We start from the raw sequence: 20,844 nt of genomic DNA, 5'->3' as shown, positions 1-20,844 counted from the left end.
CACTCAATCCGGGGGGGTAAAGTTGGTAAAAAACAAACCCACCTCTATTCTTCTCAAATTGTTCATGAAAGGAAGGATAGAATTAGACAAAATGCCAGGCTTGGCTTCTTTAAAATTTGAAAGAAGTGAGGGATTTATTTGGGTGCTGTTTTCATATAATTGGTAGATGGCAGTGTGGCTACACAATTGTATATGATTCGTGAATGGATTAAAAAAAGAGAGATTTGACATGCTGAAGATCAGCAGATAGATGCTGCGGAGGAAATTCATTCATCTTAGTTTATCTCATCCTCACAGAATGAACCTACACTGTCTCTGTCACAATATCAAGCTGCTCACCAAGTGAGTCCAATCATCTTGCCTTCATGGCTTTATCCAGAAGACCCTTCCATCCCCTCGTTAGCCTTGGCCTGAACACCTCTCTGACATCAATGCTGAATTTGTTTGCCCTAAGGCTGGGTAGGATGGGACTTTTCCCCCTGGATGATAGGGAACTGATAAGTACCTTTCAGGGATTTATAAAATAATGAGAGGCATAGAAAAGGTGGGTAGTTAGTCATTTTCCCAGGAGTCTAAAACCAGAGGGCATAGGTTTAGGATGAGAGGAAAAATGTTTAAACGGGGACTGATGGGTGAATTTTTCACACAGATGGGTGTGTGGAATGAAATGCCACAGGGAGTGGTGGAGAAGGGAACAATTACAATGTTTAAAAGACATTTGAACAAATACATGACTGGGAAGGATTTAGAGGGATGTAGACCAAATGCGGGCAAGTGAGACTAGCTCAGATCGACTTCTTGGGTCGAGGGGCCTGTTTCCATGCTGTGTAACTCTAACACAATGCAGAATTAGTGGTGGGAACGGAAGCTAGAATCTTTTTAAAATGGAAACTGAGCGACTTTAAAAAAATTTAAAAAATCTGAAATGTGAGGAATGGGATCCTTGAGAGAGAGTCTTCTGGTGTGATAATGTGAGAAGACATCAGATGAAAATCAAATGCACTTGGACTTTACTGACACTTCAACTCAGCTGAGTCTCTAAGCCTACAGAAACAGAACCAATCAGACTGTGATTGGATCAAAGAAACTGCAGATGCGCAAAGTTCGAATCAAAATGGGGGCACAGCGGTGCAACTGGTAGAGCTGCTGCCTCACAATGCTAGCGACACGGGTTCGATCCTGACCTCAGGTGCTGTCTACATGGAGTTTGCACATTCTCCCTGCGACCACATGGATTTCCTCTGGGTGTTCCAGTGTCCTCCCACGTCCCAAAGATGTGTGAGTTTATAGGTTAATTAGCCTCCACAAAATTATTACTAGTGTGTTTGGAGAAAGTGGAATAACATAAAACTAGTGTGTACGGGTGATCAATGGTTGGCATGGATTCGTAGGGCCGAAGGGCCTGTTTCCATGCTGTATCTCTAAACTAAAGCAGGGGTGCACCAAAAGTTGGCACCAACGATTTAGGTAAAAAACGGGATGAGGTCCTACAAGGTGAATTTAGAGAGCTAGGAGATAAACTAAAAAGTAGGACCTCAAAGGTAATAATCTCTGGATTACTACCAGTGCCACGTGCTAGTCAGAGTAGGAATAGGAGGATATTTCAGATGAATACGTGGCTTGAAAAATGGTGCAAGGGGGAGGGATTCAAATTTTTAGGACATTGGAACCAGTTCTGGGAGAGGTGGGACCAGTACAAACAGGACGGTCTGCACCTGAGCTGGAATGGAACCAATGTCCTAGGGGGAGTGTTTGCTAGTGCTGTCGGGGAGGATTTAAACTAATGTGGCAGGGGGATGGGAGCAGGAGCAGAGAGACAGAGGGGTGTAAAATGAGGGTAGAAGCAACAGGTAGCAAGGTGAAAAGTAAAAGTGGTAGGCAGACAAATCCAGGGCAAAAATCAAAAAGGGCCACTTTTCAACATAATTGTGTATAAGGGGTAAGAGAGTTGTAAAAACAAGCCTGAAGGCTTTGTGTCTCAATGCAAGGAGTATACTGTAGTGGGTGCGGTCACAGCGGTAATCAGGCCAGACGCCAGGTGAGTAGTTAATATACTTTATTACCTAAGGCACCAAACACCGCACTCAAGAACTCGTGAGTCGACACACCCAAAACCTTTTATAGTCCCAGACCACCTGACCGAAGGGAACTGACCCAGGAAGTGACCTAATCCCTCCCGTCCACTGAGTGCCGAGTGGAATGACCAAGGGAGTGGCCTAGCCCTCGGACGCCGCCACAGGACCCCCCCCCCAAGAACCGAAGGCACGAAACGGACAGGGGGACGGACGAAACGGCCAGCCCGTGTGCGCGCCACGGCGGGCGCAGGAACCGGAACCACCCCGCCAGGGGAAGGCACCCGCGGGAACTCCGGGGGTAAGGGCCGGGACGCGGGACGACCCGAGGGCGAGGTTGCGCCAGTAGAACCGGATGGCTAACGTCCACGTGCGCCGGCTTCAGCCGCGAAAGAGAGACCGTCTCAGGACGACCCCCCATGTCCAACACGAAGGTGGCAGAGCCCCGCTCCAGCACTTTGAACGGTCCCTCATAAGGCCGCTGAAGGGGTGTCCGGTGGGCATCCCGACGCAGGAAAACAAAAGGACAGTTCTGCAGGGCGGAAGGGACATGTGACCGCACCGAACCGTGGCAAGACGTCGGCTCTGGCGCCAGCGAGCCCACCGTCTCCCGAAGGCGTTGCAGGGCGGCCGAGGGCTGTTCTGCCTGACCCTGGGCGGAGGGAACGAACTCCCCGGGCACCGTCAGCGGAGGCCCGTACACCAATTCCGCCGAGGAGGTGGCCAAGTCCTCCTTGGGGGCAGTGCGGACACCCATTAAAACCCACGGCAACGCGTCAACCCAGTCCGGGCCAACGAGCCGGGCCTTCAGAGCGGCCTTGAGCTGGCGGTGGAAACGCTCCACCAGGCCGTTCGCCTGCGGATGGTACGCTGTGGTGCGGTGCAGGTTAACCCCCAGCAGTTGGGCCATGGATGACCACAGCTCGGAGGTGAATTGTGGCCCCCTGTCGGACGTAATGTCGAGCGGAACCCAAAATCTGGCAATCCAATTTGCCGCCAAGGCACGGGCACAAGTAGAGGCACACGTGTCCGGCAGTGGAACTGCCTCTGGCCACCGCGTGAAACGGTCCACCATTGTCAGGAGGTAGGTGAAACCCCGAGAAGGCGGCAGCGGCCCCACGATGTCCACATGGATGTGGTCAAAACGGTGGCGAGGGACGGGGAACTCCTGGAACGGCGCACGCACATGCCGCTGTACCTTTGCAGTTTGGCACGGGATGCAGGTGCGCGCCCAATGCCCAACCTGCTTGCGTAACCCGTGCCAAACGAAACGGGAAGCCACGAGGGTCGTCGTCGCCCGAATGGAAGGGTGGGACAGCCCGTGGAGCACCTCGAATACCCGGCGTTGCCAGGCAACAGGCACGATTGGGCGTGGCTGCCCGGTGGACACATCGCAAAGCAGCGCCGCGCCCCCAGTGCCACAGGGAACGTCCTCCAACCTGAGGCCCGAAACGGCGGTACGGTAGGCGGACATCTCATTATCGGGCAACTGGGCCGCCGCCAGGGCTGAGTAGTCGATTCCATCGGCCACTTGCAGGACGGCGTGGACCACGGGTCGAGACAAGGCGTCGGCCACCCGGTTGTCTTTACCCCCGATGAAACGGATGGAGGTAGTGTATTCCGAGACGTAAGCCAGCTGCCGCTGCTGGCGAGCTGACCACGGGTCGGAAACCTTGGCGAAAGCAAAGGTGAGGGGCTTGTGGTCCGTGTACGCGGTGAAAGTCCGCCCCTCGAGAAAATAGCGGAAGTGGCGGACCGCAAGGTAAAGGGCAAGGAGCTCGCGGTCAAAAGCACTGTAGTTCCGCTGTGCGCCGCTGAGGTGCCTACTGAAAAAAGCGAGGGGCTTCCAACACCCATCCGTGTGCTGTTCGAGCACCGCCCCAACCGCTACTTCCAAAGCGTCGACCGTCAGGCTGGTTGGTGCATCAGCCCGTGGATGCACGAGCATCGTGGCCGCAGCCAGGCTTCCTTGGCGTGTTGGAACGCCGCCACCGCATCGTCGGTCCATTCGACCTCCCTGCGCTTGCCCGCCATGAGGTGGAACAGCGGGCGCATGATCCGGGCTGCAGACGGCACAAATCGGTGGTAAAAGGCCACCATTCCCACGAACTCCTGGAGGCCCTTCACGGTGGTCGGGCGTGGAAACTGGCGCACCGCGTCCATCTTGTTCGGGAGCGGCAGCGCCCCGTGCGGGGTCACGTGGTGGCCCAGGAATTCGATGGATGCCACCCCGAAACGGCATTTGGTGATGTTGATGGCCAGCCCATGATCGCTAAGGCGTTGGCATAGCTGGCGGAGATGGGCAAAATGCTCCTGTCTCGAGCGGCTCGCCACCAAAATGTCGTCCAGGTACATGAAAACGAATTCCAGGCCACGGCACACGCAGTCCATAAGCCGCTGAAAGGCTTGCGCAGCGTTCTTGAGTCCGAATGGCATGCGGAGGAATTCGAAAAGGCCAAATGGCGTCACGATTGCCGTCTTGGGAACGTCGTCGGGGTGGACTGGAATCTGGTTATAGCCACGCACCAGGTCGACCTTGGAAAATACCCAGTGTAGTGGGTGCGGTCACCGCGGTAATCAGGCCAGACACCAGGTGAGTAGTTAATATACTTTATTACCTAAGGCACCAAACACCGCACTCAAGAACTCGTGAGTCGACACACCCAAAACCTTTTATAGTCCCAGACCACCTGACCCAAGGGAACTGACCCAGGAAGTGACCTAATCCCTCCCGTCCACTGAGTGTCGAGTGGAATGACCAAGGGAGTGGCCTAGCCCCCGGGCGCCGCCACAATACGTAGTAAGGTGGATGAATTAAATGTGGAGATAGTTATTAATGATTATGATATAGTTGGGATTACGGAGACATGGCTCCAGGGTGACCAAGTCTGGGAGCTCAACATCCAGGGATATTCTATATTCAGGCGGGATAGACAGAAAGGAAAAGGAGGTGGGGTAGCGTTACTGGTTAGAGAGGAGATTAAAGCAGTGGAAAGGAAGGACATTAGCTTGGAGGAAGTGGAATCAATATGGGTAGAGCTACGAAACACTAAGGGGCAGAAAACGCTAGTGGGAGTTGTGTACAGGCCACCTAACAGCAGTAGTGAGGTTGGGGATGGCATCAAGCAGGAAATTAGAAATGCGTGCACTAAAGGTGCAGCAGTTATAATGGGTGACTTCAATCTACATATAGATTGGGTGAACCAAACTGGCAGGGGTGCTGAGGAAGAGGATTTCTTGGAATGTTTGAGAGATGGTTTTCTAAACCAACATGTCGAGGAACCAACGAGAGAACAGGCCATTCTAGACTGGGTATTGAGTAATGAGGAAGGGTTAGTTAGCAGTCTTGTTGTGCGAGGCCCCTTGGGCAAGAGTGATCATAATATGGTAGAGTTCTTCATTAGGATGGAGAGTGACAAAGTCGATACAGAAACAAGTGTTCTGAACTTAAAGAAAGGTAACTTTGAGGGTATGAGGCATGAATTGTCCAAGATAGACTGGCGATTGATGCTGAAAGGGTTGACGGTGGACATGCAATGGAAGGCATTTAAAGGTCGCATGGATGAACTACAACAAGTGTACATCCCAGTTTGGCAAAAGAACAAACCAGGAAAGGTAGTGCATCCGTGGCTAACAAGGGAAATTAAGGATAGTATTAAAACAAAAGATGAAGCATACAGATTAGCCAGAAAAAGTAGCATACCAGAGGACTGGGAGAAATTCAGAGTCCAGCAGAGGAGGACAAATGGCTTAATTAGGAAAGGGAAAATAGATTATGAGGGAAAACTGGCAAGGAACATAAAAACTGACTGCAAAAGCTTTTATAGATATGTCAAGAGAAAAAGATTAGTTAAGGCAAATGTAGGTCCCTTGCAGTCGGAAACAGATGAATTGATCATAGGGAACAAGGAGATGGCAGACCAATTGAACAAATACTTTGGTTCTGTCTTCACTAAGGAAGACATAAACCGTCTGCCGGAAATAGCGGGGGACCGGGGGTCTAATGAGATGGAGGAACTGAGGGAAATCCAGGTTAGTCGGGAAGTGGTGTTAGGTAAATTAAATGGATTAAAGGCAGATAAATCCCCAGGGCCAGATAGGCTGCATCCCAGAGTGCTTAAGGAAGTAGCCTCAGAAATAGTGGATGCATTAGTGATAATTTTTCAAAACTCTTTAGATTCTGGAGTAGTTCCTGAGGACTAGAGGGTAGCTAATGTAACCCCACTTTTTAAAAAGGGAGGGAGAGAGAAAACGGGGGATTATAGACCAGTTAGCCTAACATCGGTAGTGGGGAAAATGCTAGAGTCAGTTATTAAAGACGTGATAGCATCACATTTGGAAAGTGGTGAAATCATCGGACAAAGTCAGCATGGATTTACCAAAGGCAAATCATGTCTGACGAATCTTATAGAATTTTTCGAGGATGTAACTAGTAGAGTGGATAAGGGAGAACCAGTCGATGTGTTATATCTGGACTTTCAGAAGGCCTTCGACAAGGTCCCACATAGGAGATTGGTGTACAAACTTAAAGCACACGGTATTGAGGGTCCAATGTTGAGGTGGATAGAAAATTGGTTGGTGGACAGGAAGCAAAGAGTAGGAATAAACGGGTCCTTTTCGGAATGGCAGGCAGTGACTAGTGGGGTACCGCAAGGCTCAGTGCTGGGACCCCAGTTATTTACAGTATATATTAATGATTTGGACGAGGGAATTGAATGCAACATCTCTAAGTTTGCGGATGACACGAAACTGGGTGGCAGTGTTAGCTGCAAGGAGGATGCTAGGAGGCTGCAGAGTGACTTGGATAGATTAGGTGAGTGGGCAAATGCATGGCAGATGCAATATAATGTGGATAAATGTGAGGTTATCCACTTTGGCGGCAAGAACAGGAAAGCAGAGTATTACCTGAATGGTGACCGATTGGGAGAAGGGGAGATGCAACGTGACCTGGGTGTCATGGTGCACCAGTCATTGAAAGCAAGTATGCAGGTGCAGCAGGCAGTGAAGAAAGCGAATGGTATGTTGGCATTCATAGCAAGAGGATTTGAGTTTAGGAGCAGGGAGGTTCTGCTGCAGTTGTACAGGGCCTTGGTGAGACCGCACCTGGAGTATTGTATGCAGTTTTGGTCTCCTAACCTGAGGAAAGACGTTCTTGCCTTAGAGGGAGTACAGAGAAGGTTCACCAGATTGATCCCTGGGATGGCGGGACTTACATATGAGGAAAGACTGGATAGACTGGGCTTGTACTCGCTAGAATTTAGAAGACTGAGGGGGGATCTTATAGAAACATATAAAATTCTTAAGGGGTTGGAGAGGCTAGATGCGGGAAGATTGTTCCCGATGTTGGGGGAGTCCAGAACCAGGGGTCATAGCTTAAGGATAAGGGGGAAGTCTTTTAGGACCGAGATGAGAAAACATTTCTTCACACAGAGAGTGGTGAGTCTGTGGAATTCTCTGCCACAGAAGGTAGTTGAGGCCAGTTCATTGGCTATATTTAAGAGGGAGTTAGATGTGGCCCTTTTTGCTAAAGGGATCAGGGGGTATGGAGAGAAGGCAGGTACAGGCTACTGAGCTGGATGATCAGCCATGATCATATTGAATGGCGGTGCAGGCTCGAAGGGCCGAATGGCCTACTCCTGCACCTATGTTTCTATGTTTCTATGTTTCTATGTTTCTAAGTCAGCAGGTCAGGCTGGAGCAGTGGGGAGAGAAACTGTCAAAGTTTTGGGTCACAGATTCTTCTATTGGAAACATGAGAAAAAACAAGAATGTCAATTTGCAGAGAGGGTGAGAGGGAGAATCAGCAGCTGGAGGCAGAATAATAAAAAAGAAATACATTTAAACAGAGAGGCACTGCTTTGGAGAAAAAATAATAATAATTATCTGCAATTATTAAATTGAATGTAAGTCATTTTCAATTGATCTTTCACATAAAGATTAAGAGAGGGAATTTTATTCCAGACCTTGTATCTTTTGTAAATATTTGTGACTAATGTACAGCAGAAATTCTGTTAACCAAGCTTGTATTGTGCTGAAGGATTCAATGTATTCAGGCAGAAGATGAGGTGTTGGTGATGTGTTCTCAAAGCATGCATATCAATGGTGCAATGTGAGTGACGAAATTTCGTCCAAAAAACTTGTTTTTTGGATGACAAATAAAGATATCTTGAATCTTGAATCTTGAAGTGTGGGAAGCCAAAGACAGGGAGAATTGAGGATAAAGCAACCGGAAGCATTGGGTTGTATTGGAAACCAAACCAATGTGTTCTGCAAAGATATCATCCAATCTGTGTTTGGTTTCTCCAGACTGAGGAAATCAGAAGGTGAACACCAAATAAAATGCACAAGATTACAAGAAATGCAGGTACCTCACTGCTTCGCCTGGAAAGACAGACTCTGTTGCTGGGTGACGGTAAGGGAAGAGATAAAAGGATATGTGTTCACCTTTGGTATTTGCAAGGGAAGGTGCAAGGAGAAGGGATTGGGTGGTGAGATGGGAAAGCTGGCTGGGAAGGAAATAGTTCTTTAGAATGTTGACAGTAGAACTGGGGGGGTCACACTGGAAGTGACAGAAATCCCAGAGGATGATCTGTTGAATGTGGAGGTTTGTGAGGTCAATGCAAGAACATAGGAACTGGTAAGGGAGGAGATAAGAGCAGAACTATCGTAAAAGGGGAGCCAATGTGAAGTATAGAGAAAGAATGTCATCACATGGGGTGATCGAGGTGAATGCCATTGCAATAGAAGCTTAATAAGAACAAAGAAGAAAAATTGGGAGGGGCAACTGACTGAAATACTCATGGGTGAGGCCTTCAGGACCAGTGACTACTGTTCTGTTAGCTTTAAGATATTTATGGAAAGTACGAGAAAATGAAGTTCTGGTCAGGAAAAAGGAAGCAAGGGACAGGTGTGGGCAGCTGGGATCAAGTGCATTCCTGGAAGAGAAACATACTTAAGAAGGAAATCAGGAAGGCAAAAAGGGGGCAGGAGATAGCTCTGGCAGATAATATTAAGGGAAATCCAAAGAGATTTTATAAGTACATAAAGGGGAAAAGGGTGACTAGAGAGAGAATAGGACACCCCAGAAACCCAATTGGTCATCTCTGTGTGAGGTCGCAGGAGGCAGGCAAAGTCCTCAATGAGTATTTCTCCTCTGTTTTACTTTAGAGAAAGACAAGAAGACTAAGGAATTTGGGACAGTTAACTGAGGACAGTCAGTATTACGGTTGAGGAGGTGCTGAACGTCCTTAGGTGCATAAAGATAGACAAAAATCCTGGGCCTGATCAGATATGTCCGAGGATACTGTGGGAAGCTGGCGAAAAATCTGCAGGTGCCCTGGCTAAAATATAAGAATCATCGTTAGATACAGGTGAGGTGCCAGAAGAGTGGAGAGTAGCTAATGTTGTGCCTCTATTTAAGAAGGGCTGCAACAAAAAGCATGGAAACTATTGACCAGTGAGTTAATATCTGTGGCAGGCAGGTTACTGGAGAGTATTCTGAAAGATAATATATATATGCATTTGGATAGACAGGGGTTGATTAGGGATAGTCAGCATGATTTTGTACTTGGGGATCGTGACTGATGCATCTGATAGATTTCAGCAAGGCATTTGACAAGGTTTTGTATGGTAGGCTGCTCTGGAAGATTAGAATAAGTTGAAGTGAGGTACAGCAGTAGGCTTGTGGATCAGTTAGTCACCGCACAATCCTACATTAAGCCTGTTCTGGTATTCCTCTTTCAGAATTTAAGTTTTTGAAAAGCTATGATGCAGCACGAGGCCAGTTGCCTATTGTATCCATGCTGCTTGAGAAAGAGTTCTCCAGCCTAATCCCACTTTCAAACATTAAATTCATCGCCCTAGAGGACACTGCTCATCAAGAGCACTTCGAGGAGGTATTTAAACGTGATGGTGAGTTACTGTCTCTCCCACACTTGTAGACAGTGAGTTCCAGAGCCCTATCCTATGGGTGAAACAACGTTCCTCACCTTACCTCTAATCCATTACTTTAAATCGATGCCCCGAATTTTTTTAACCCCCTAATGGTGAAACATTGGTTCATTGTGTTTATTCTAAAAATGCCTTTCATACTGTAATTTGTATTCCTCAATTAAATCTTTCCTTAGTATCTTTTGCTTGAAAGAAAGCGACCCCTGCTTATTCAGTCTTTTCTCAGGCAGCACTTTTCCAACTCTGGTATTAACCCCAAATCTCCCCTCCGCTGCTGTCACATCTTTCTTGTATGTAGTGGCCAAGCTGGTGCGCACTTCTTGTATAATCTCCCTGATCTAATACCCCATGTCTCATCTGATGAAGGAAAAAACATTCGCTTTTTAAATATATTGACCTGTCCCACTACCTTTAAGGATCGGATGACAAACACTGCAAGGTCGTTTTATTCCTCTACACATGCAGTGAGGCATTTGGGGAGGGAATGCACACTCCCATTTGCTGTGTATTCCTCCCCAAATGCTTTACCTCATGCTTCTCCTATCTAAAATTTTATTTTATGCTTTTCTCTCCAACAAGCCAAAGCATCTCTGTCTGCATTCAGTTTACTGCTTCTCTGTCCACTGCCAACCATAGCACCAACGTTTGCACCATCTATAAACTTATTTATTGTACTCCCATACTTCACTAAGTGTACAATAATATATATGGAGTCTTGAGAGGTTCCTTGTGTGTGGGAAGAAGCAGCAAAGGCCTTCAGTAGACAGGAGCAGTAATTTAGTTAGATCTGAGAAGGCAGGATATAATTTTCAACTCAAAGATTTAAAAGTAATATACATTGATCAAACAATCTTCTCTGAATGGTCTTGTTTGATGATATTTTGTCATACCTTTTATTGACTGTGTTCAGTCCCACAGCTTGAAACTCGATGACTCGTGTGTTGAGGTCGAGAGTAACCCCCGGGTGAGTACCCAATGGGCCACTTAGTTCAGGGTTGCGCCTATTGCTGCTGATATAATCGGAGTCTTCCAACTCAAAATGACAATATGGCAGGAGACTGCGGCTTGTCACGGCTATCTTTGGACCTTGCAAAGCCGTCTTTAAATTTGGGATCCTGGGAAAATACAAGGAGCAGAGAATGTCGCACATATACCATCAATCTTCATCATAGGCTGCCTGAAGTACAATCAATAGCATATATATGTGCACATGTGCCTGTGTGGGAATGAGCACATATCAGTGCTTGTGCGTGTGTGCACGACGTGTACGCATATGTGTGTGCACATGTTTGATTGCAAATATGACTGTGGTCACATGAGTATGTGACACACCCACATGTGTGGTTGCATGTTTATATTCATGTATTTGCACATGTGTGTGCGTGCAGACATGTTTGAGTGTGTATGTGTGTGGGTGTGTGTGTGTGTGTGGGTGTGTGTTTGTGTGTGTGGGGGGGGTGTGGGTGTGTATGTGGGTGTGTGTGTGCATATTTGTGTCTTTGTGAGTGTGAAGTGGGAAGCCTCAGTTTCCCCGTTCAGAGCCCTCACGCTCTAATTGTTAAACAGTAACTTGCTGGAAAGTCCAAGCAGAACAGGACAGGTGGTGCCTTGCAATGATTGGCTGCCTCTCAACTATGCCTGTTCGCACCTGCATGGAAGGTCTGAGCACATTTCTGAGCAAGGTACTGGAGGGTTTCCATGCATTGTGGAACTTATACTTAGATGTCTTTAGAGCAGACAGAAAGATTAATTAGACATAGAAACATAGAACCATAGAAAATAGGTGCAGAGGTAGGCCATTCGGTCCTTCGAGCCAGCACCGCCATTCAATCTGATCATGGCTGAACATCCAAAATCAGTACCCCATTACAGCTTTTTCGCCATATCCCTTGATTCCCTTAGCCCTAAGGGCTAAATCTAACTCTCATGAAAACATCCAGTGAATTGGCCTCCACTGCCTTCCGTGGCAGAGAATCCCACAAATTCGCCTCGCAACTCACAAGACGAAGGATCTGCTGCTAATGTTTTGGTGCCAGATTCCACAGGACACCATCAAGGGCCTTGTAGAGTCCATGCCTCGGTGAGTCGGTGCTGTTTTGGTGGCACACAGAGGACCAACAGCATATTAGGCAGGTGGTCATAATGTTTTGGCTGATCGGTGTATGTTGCACTCCCTCAATAGCAATAATGTCCTTCCTCAAATTAGGAGACCAAAATTGCACACAATACTCCAGGTGCGGTCTCGCCTGGTCCCTATACAACTCTAGGACATCCTTGCTCCTAAAGTCAAATCCTCTTGCAATGAAATGAAAAGGTGTAGAAGAGGCAGACAGAGTGGACGATGAATATTTCACTGAATGCAATTACTCTAACTTCAAATGTCAGCAGGCATTCACTATTCAAGACAGTGCTATGAACCTCATTACAGATTCCATTTACTTTAACAGCCTCTCGCTGTAGGCGTTCCGGAGAATCTTAACCACATGGCAGATTTAAAACACATTAAATGAGCATCGGTCAGAAGCTGCTATAAATAAACTGCAGCTTATCAAACTTCCTAATAATTAATTATGATAATGTAGGTTAAGCGCTGATTACTTTTATCACTAGAAATAATTATCATAATTTAAACTGCAGGACTGAAATTAATTATTAAGAGATGTGCCATGGGAAAACTTATTTATAGCACTAACTTGCCTCACACTAACATCACATCAGTCATAGTCATAGTAATGTAATGGAATGAGATTTCCCAAACCATTTTTTCACAGCAGATTGTTCAGTTGCACCAATGAGATCAGTAAAGCAATGAAGGATGGAAGCTTTCCTGCTATACTTAATCTCATTGGTACTCGTGGATGATGCAGTAAAATGGGCCAAGCTTTAGCCAGAGAAAATTTAGTTATTCACTTCCAAGCCTCGACTGAACAAACCCAATGGTATTTTAACTCTTCAAGGGTACACAAGAACATAAGGTTAAGTGTCAAACCAAGCATATCTTCTTGGTAGGATGAAAATAGTAGGAAACATGAGGTTGCCATTTAGATAAGAACCCCTGCAATGGACATTTTCCTGCATTATACCTCATTTGCCAAATCTTTGCCCACTTACTGAATGTTCCAATATCCCTCTATATCTGCCTTACATCTTCTTGATGTCATCATGCACCACCCAAGCAGAGTATAACTTGGCATTTCAACAAACAAGCTATCAGCTTTTACCTGCAGATGAGCATGGCTTCAAAATTACCAACATCTTTCGGGGCAAACTTGACTTGGAATTCCTGTGCGTCCAGTGCAGCAATCATTCCAGTAGGCGGCTCCACAATGAAAGGTGGGTTGTCGGTATCAACAGTCAGATGAGGAAAACTACTTTCAGAATTGCTGGACCCGCTGATAGTCTGAACAGCTTTGTTCAATGAATGGATGGCAATTGATCCGATTGAAGCTAGACATGAATAATTGAAAAAGATTGATACGTCAGTTCATATCGCTATTCCAAAATGTTAACGCAGAAATACAAAACACTGCAAATAATGGAATCTGCAGCAAAAAAACAAACTGCTTGAGGAAATCCATTGGTAATGGTGTAAGCAAATATGATGGTGGCATTTAAGAGGCTTTTAAATAGGTACATGAATATCCTGGGATATGGATCACATACAGGCAGAAGAGATTAGTTTAACTAGGTATTATAGACAATAGACAATAGGTGCAGGAGTAGGCCATTCAGCCCTTCGAGCCAGCACCGCCATTCAATGCGATCATGGCTGATCACTCTCAATCAGTACCCCGTTCCTGCCTTCTCCCCATACCCCCTCACTCCGCTATCCTTAAGAGCTCTATCCAGCTCTCTCTTGAAAGCATCCAACGAACTGGCCTCCACTGCCTTCTGAGGCAGAGAATTCCACACCTTCACCACTCTCTGACTGAAAAAGTTCTTCCTCATCTCCGTTCTAAATGGCCTACCCCTTATTCTTAAACTGTGGCCCCTTGTTCTGGACTCCCCCAACATTGGGAACATGTTTCCTGCCTCTAATGTGTCCAATCCCCTAATTATCTTATATGTTTCAATAAGATCCCCCTTCATCCTTCTAAATTCCAGTGTATACAAGCCTAATTGCTCCAGCCTTTCAACATACGACAGTCCTGCCATTCCGGGAATTAACCTAGTGAACCTACGCTGCACGCCCTCAATAGCAAGAATATCCTTCCTCAAATTTGGAGACCAAAACTGCACACAGTACTCCAGGTGCGGTCTCACCAGGGCCCGGTACAACTGTAGAAGGACCTCTTTGCTCCTATACTCAACTCCTCTTGTTATGAAGGCCAACATTCCATTGGCTTTCTTCACTGCCTGCTGTACCTGCATGCTTCCTTTCAGTGACTGATGCATTAGGACACCCAGATCTCGTTGAACATCCCCTCTTCCTAACTTGACACCATTCAGATAATAATCTGCCTTTCTATTCTTACTTCCAAAGTGAATAACCTCACACTTATCTACATTAAACTGCATCTGCCATGTATCCGCCCACTCACACAACCTGTCCAAGTCACCCTGCAGCCTTATTGCATCTTCCTCACAATTCACACTACCCCCCAGCTTAGTATCATCTGCAAATTTGCTAATGGTACTTTTAATCCCTTCATCTAAGTCATTAATGTATATCGTAAATAGCTGGGGTCCCAGCACCGAACCTTGCGGTACCCCACTGGTCACTGCCTGCCATTCCGAAAGGGACCCATTTATCCCCACTCTTTGCTTTCTGTCTGTCAACCAATTTTCTATCCATGTCAGTACCCTACCCCCAATACCATGTGCTCTAATTTTGCCCACGAATCTCCCATGTGGGACCTTGTCGAAGGCTTTCTGAAAGTCGAGGTACACCACCTCCCCTGTCAATTTTCCTAGTTACATCCTCAAAAAATTCCAGTAGATTTGTCAAGCATGATTTCCCCTTCGTAAATCCATGCTGACTCGGAATGATCCTGTTACTGCTATCCAAATGCTCAGCAATTTCGTCTTTTATAATTGACTCCAGCATCTTCCCCACCACTGATGTCAGACTAACTGGTCTATAATTACCCGTTTTCTCTCTCCCTCCTTTCTTAAAAAGTGGGATAACATTTGCTATCCTCCAATCCACAGGAACTGATCCTGAATCTATAGAACATTGAAAAATGATCTCCAATGCTTCCACTATTTCTAGAGCCACCTCCTTAAGTACCCTGGGATGCAGACCATCAGGCCCTGGGGATTTATCAGCCTTCAGTCCCATCAGTCTACCCAAACCCATTTCCTGGTTAGTTTAACTAGGTATTATATTTGGCAGCCATTGTGGGCTGATGGGCCTGTTCTACATCCTGAACAGGCTCATAAACTAAACAATATGATTTTAAAGATGGTGTAGGAATGTGAGACCTGATGGTAGCATTCAGCAGTCCTTACAAAGAGCAGAGCAAGGGTGATGAGCTGTGACTAAACATCAGAGATCCTTTGTAGAGGTGCAGAGTACCCACAGGAATAAATGATATAAAACTTTTTAAACGCCTGCTTAGCTGCACTTTGAATTTTGAATTTCTTCACCAATCTTTGATCCTTGAGCTTCGGAAGCATGCAGAGAAGGCACAAACGAGATCTGCTAGAATGAGACCAGCAATGAGGGATTTCAACTACTTGCAGGGACATGAGAAACTCCTCATAGCAGATTAAAGGAAGGCACAAGTGATAGAGATCTGAATAAAAAAGGATAATGTTTCTGCTAGCAAGAGGATCTATAGTCAGAAGACATAGATTTAGGGTTATTGGCAAAAGAATAGTCATTGTCTGAGATACATGGATTGTCTAACTCCTTATTGGGTGCAGATTTTATAAAATTAATCTTTCAAGAGGTATGAAATGTGTCTAATCACAATCACAATAAAACTTTATTAGCCAAGTATGGTTTGCAACTTCATTTGGCATACAGTCATAACAATAAAAAGCAACAGGACACACAAAATACATTTTAACACGAACATCCACCACAGTGACTCCTCCACATTCCTCACTGTGATAGAAGGTGAAAAAGAAAAAGGACTAATGTACTGGATGTCTGCATGGATAGAGCGCACATGGATATTGGGATTGTCTGTGGTCATGTAGGACATTAGAAATTACTGGAGAACGGTTCAACGGTCCTTTATTGTCATGTGTACCATTTAAGGTACAGTGAAATTCGATTTGCCACACAGTCATACCAGAAAAAAAGCAACAAGACACCCAACTACATAAAAGTTAACATAAACATCCACCACAGCAGATTCCCCATATTCCTCACTGTGATGGAAGGCAATAAAGTCTAATCTTCATGCTATGAAATTAGAAGAAAGATAATTAATATATAAAAATATAAATGACCATTCTTGACTCTCCTAAACAAAGAAACAAAATAAGTGGTTAAGAACAGTATTTCAGAGTGGTTGTAGGAAGGCACTGGTGTCCTTAGAATCCCAGCTAACCCCTTCTGCAGTGCATGCAGATCAAAGATTTGAATATTGTAACAGAAATAAAATGAGTGTAATTAATACATGTAGTTCAACGGAATCAGCAGAATTATACTGGGGAATGGGTCAGTGGCACCGATAACAAATGTAATTCATTGACAGTGAGAGAAGTGTGGCTCATTTAAGTAAAAATAAATAAATCAGCAAATCTACTCTGAGAAAAAATAAATGTACTGGTGTGGAAAGGCAGAGGGTTTTCTAAACTTACAAAATGTGTAAGAAAGAACTGCAGATAATGGTTTACATCGAAGATAGACACAAAATGCTGGGATAGCTCAGCAGCTCAGGCGGTATCTCTGGAGAAAAGCAATAGGTGATATTTTCTGTCGAGACCTAAGTCTCAAACCAAAATTTCACCTATTCCTTTTCTCCAGAGATGCTGACTGACTCGCTGTGTTACTCCAATATTTTGTGTCTATCTTCTGAACTAACAAATCAGACTAACTAAAAATTGAATGAGTTTCTCAGTTATATCATAACATGGAGCTAATGTTAAGTCTGTATAAAAATATTACAAAGACAGATTACTGCAAGCAATATCAAGTGTCACATTGCTGCAAGGATATTGAGAGTAGTGTTGGACAGGCCACAATGTTATTCATGGCCATGATTCCTGATAAGGAGAACACAATTTTGAAACTTTGGAACTTTGGGAATTATTTTAAGTCTATCGTTGGTGTAAACCATCATCTGCCATTCCTTCCTACACAGTTTTCATCACACGCTGTTTTCACTCATTAAGACTTTTGAGCGACCACCTTGACTTGAAAATGAAAGTAATCCAATCATGCGAGAGGTCCACTCTGATTGCAGAGTTGCTGATTCACGTTTTGATATGTAGTGGGAAAATTGCTGCTGTCTTCTATTGACCTGTGTTCTCTCTTTGGACTTGTAAAGGCACAGTCTGGGTAGAGTAAAGAAAGGACTATGACAGACAAACAGCCTGCACATGACATAGCATGAGTTAGAGGGAGGGATAATGGCTGTAATGCAACCTGCAGGGGGGCTCAGCTTGTGCTTGTCGATGGCAGTGCTGAGGTACAGAAGGCACAGCTTGGGTTAGAGACCTCTCAGTACTTTCCTCTTTATTATCTCTATTATTTACATTATTGTTGCTGTCACACAATGGAGAGGTTACTGCAACGGGGAAATTGACCTACAAGGCAAGATAAGGACAGGATTAGATGCATTTCTTCCTCAGCTATAATTCCCCATCTTGATCTGCTAGCAGGGTGATGTGGTTTGGCCATTCCATCCAGGGGAACCTTGAGACAAAACAAACCAAGAAGGGTGCTTTACCAGTTTCCTCCCCAATCAATGCTTCTGCATCAGGTACTGATGAAATTGTTTCCGTGTGGTCACCTCTACCACCTCCATTCATCACCACGTTCCAGGTGTAATCCAGTGCCCCGGGTACTTTGTTAGTCACCACGATTCTACAGAGCACAAGACACAACTGGTTAATCAGTGATGTTATTTAAGAGAAATATTATGCTCTACTTGCATTTGCTTCCTCAGTAGGTGTGCGGCTAAATCACCCCAAAGACGGTGTCTTTGGGAGGGAGCAGAGGAAAACTACATTGATGAGTTCAGGAATGTGATTACAATAGACAATAGACAATAGGTGCAGGAGGAGGCCATTCGGCCCTTCGAGCCAGCACTGCCATTCAATGTGATCATGGCTGATCATTCTCAATCAGTACCCCGTTCCTGCCTTCTCCCCATATTCCCTGACTCCGCTATCCTTAAGAGTTCTATCTATCTCTTACTTGAATGCATTCAGAGAATTGGCCTCCACTGCCTTCTGAGGCAGAGAATTCCACAGATTCACAACTCTCTGACTGAAAAAGTTTTTCCTCATCTCAGTTCTAAATGGCCTACCCCTTATTCTTAAACTGTGGCCCCTTGTTCTGGACTCCCCCAGATGATGGTTTACACCAACGATAGACATAAAATGCTGTAGTAACTCAGCACACCACTGTCCCTATTTGCCAGTGATTGCCAGTGATATTCCCAGGCATTGCCAGTGATATTCCCAGTCTATGAACAAATACAAAAAAAATCCAGGAACAGAGAGGGAAGGAAAGAACGAGGAGATTACCCAGTGAGTGAGGATCGGGCAGGAAGGAGGATAATTTCCCGGGATTAGGATTCAGACAGGAAGGAGAAGAATTCCAGGGAGTGGGAAGAATTCCAGGGAGTGAGGATTTCAACTGGAAGAATATCCAGGGAGCATGGAGCAGGTGTCAGACATTAAAAAGGAGAATATCCAGTATCGCGGCGAGCCATACGCTGGGGGCATCCCGATGGGCCACCCGCCAGGAGTATTGCAGCCTGCCGGGATCAAGCTCTCCAGCAGGCCCGCCTCGTCTGCCGTGGACCGAGGACTAACTCACTGAGGGTGTAGGACCAGCCCGATAGGCCCGACTCGCCCACTGTGGACTCCGAACACCCTGAGCCAACGATGTCAAAGGGATCTGTCACGAGCAACCGCCGAGCGTGTACATGGAACGTTGAGATCGAGGTGGACTGTTACGGGCAAGGTGGACTGTTGAAAGCATATGAGGGACACCGAGAGTGAGGAGAGCTGCAGAGAACTACCAGGCCGGGGGCCACCGAGAACGAAGGGGGGATCTGGCAGGAAGCTGCTGATAACAAAGGGGGAATCTGACAGGGGTTCTGAAGAACAAGGGGAACCCGACGGGGGGCTGCCTGCTGCTATGCAGGCAGAAACATAGGACTGTTTGGTGACTTTGTAACTTTTGTAACTTTGTCGGTGCCAGAAACGTGGTGACACTTGTGTACTGCCTAGGTTAGGTCTGCTATATGTTTTTATGGGGTTGTATGTAAAACAAAGCATTTCACTGTACCTAGCTAGGTACATGTAACAATACAGTATCATTGAATCATTGAGAGAGAAGGAATCAGATCAAGAGTAGTACAAAAATAGATGGGGAAGTAGACATCTTGAGATCGAAGAGAAAAATGCTGGAAATGATCTCAGCCATGATCATATTGAATGGCGGTGCTGGCTCGAAGGGCTGAATGGCCTACTCCTGCACCTATTTTTCTATGTTTCTATGAAACAATCAGCAGGCCAAGCAGTGAGTGTGGAAATGTAAACAGAGTTAATGTTTCAGGTTAATATCCTTTCTTCAACACTGGGAAAAGTCAGAGTTAAAATAATATGTTACATTTCAGAAGCAGGGTGGGAAAGGGGCAGTGAGAAGCGGTAGAGCAGGAGAGTATTAACAGTATTGGTGCTGGTGAAAGGTGAGAGAAGGCAGTGGGGGATAATGAATAATGAAACATCAGTCAGAGGGAGGTGTAAGGAGCAGGTGGCAAAGTTACCACGAGAGGGAAAGAAAATCCCTAAAAGGAAAAGCAGTGAATGCTGAGGAGGTGAGGAATCTACAGCCCCAGTGTGGGAAGATGGCTTGCGGGTTGGGTAGCTCTTTTTCAACCAGCTTGGACATGGTGGTCCTCTGAGAACATTCAAGCTCAAATACAAATGATTCACTAATAATGACAAAAATAGTTGCTTATTGCTATTTCAAACAGCTCAGGTGTCATCCATGTGGGTGCCGTGAAACGCTGGTTTCCTGTGAATGTCCCGACACTTTTTCTTAATCAGACAAGTATGTACAATTTCTGCAGCAAGGTTTAAGCAGCATATTGTATAATGATTGACATCACCCTGCTGTGCTCTGTGCACTAAAAGATTTTGTGCTTAGAGATGCCAGCAAGAAGTTTATATATTTTTTTAATCCATGTTAAGTGCCGTTTAGCTGCATTAGCGCCATGTCCATTTTAGTGCAGAAATTCAATCCCTTCCTTGCAAAAACATCCTTATTCGTTAGAATTTCACCCTTGTCTTGAAAGTTGGCATTTTGTTCATGCAACATTCTATTAGAGAATATGCAGCACATAACAGAGGTGTTATTACTGTTTGCTGTTCTCATGTTTATCATCAATCAGTTTAATTTACAATGAATTTGAGAGGGATGGGGTAGGTTTTGGAAATGACTGAGAAAATAAAACTTGGCTGCTGTGTTTGACAGCTGTGTTTGGAGAGTCAGGACTAATATGTTTATTGACTAGGGAATTCCAACATATTCTGATAACCAATTCCTTCTGGCAGATCCCCACCCATTGGCTGTTAATAATCCTCCATCATCTCTTTCACTGTTAGTTCATCTGAGTGCCTCTTGAATAGAATTTTAGATATCAGGGGGATCAAAGGAGTTGAGCTAATGCAGAAAAAAGACCCAGTG

At 45.6% G+C, this 20,844-nt stretch overlaps 1 protein-coding gene across 1 annotated transcript in view; it reads right to left on the bottom strand.

Annotated features, from left to right (window-relative positions):
- The window catches only part of hydin (HYDIN axonemal central pair apparatus protein), a 382,743-nt gene that overhangs the window by 55,595 nt on the left and 306,304 nt on the right, over window positions 1-20,844 (bottom strand). Inside the window, exons 71-73 of the mRNA XM_078401540.1 lie at window positions 17,870-18,006; window positions 13,244-13,469; window positions 10,913-11,137 (exon numbers count right to left, since the gene is read on the bottom strand). Of these exons, the coding sequence (XP_078257666.1) occupies window positions 10,913-11,137; window positions 13,244-13,469; window positions 17,870-18,006 (588 nt within the window). The remainder of the gene's footprint in view (window positions 1-10,912; window positions 11,138-13,243; window positions 13,470-17,869; window positions 18,007-20,844) is intronic.

The sequence above is a fragment of the Rhinoraja longicauda genome, chromosome 6, assembly GCF_053455715.1.
Source record: "Rhinoraja longicauda isolate Sanriku21f chromosome 6, sRhiLon1.1, whole genome shotgun sequence".
Classification (NCBI taxonomy): Eukaryota; Metazoa; Chordata; class Chondrichthyes; order Rajiformes; family Arhynchobatidae; genus Rhinoraja; species Rhinoraja longicauda.
This window is presented reverse-complemented; position numbering and strand designations above follow the sequence as displayed.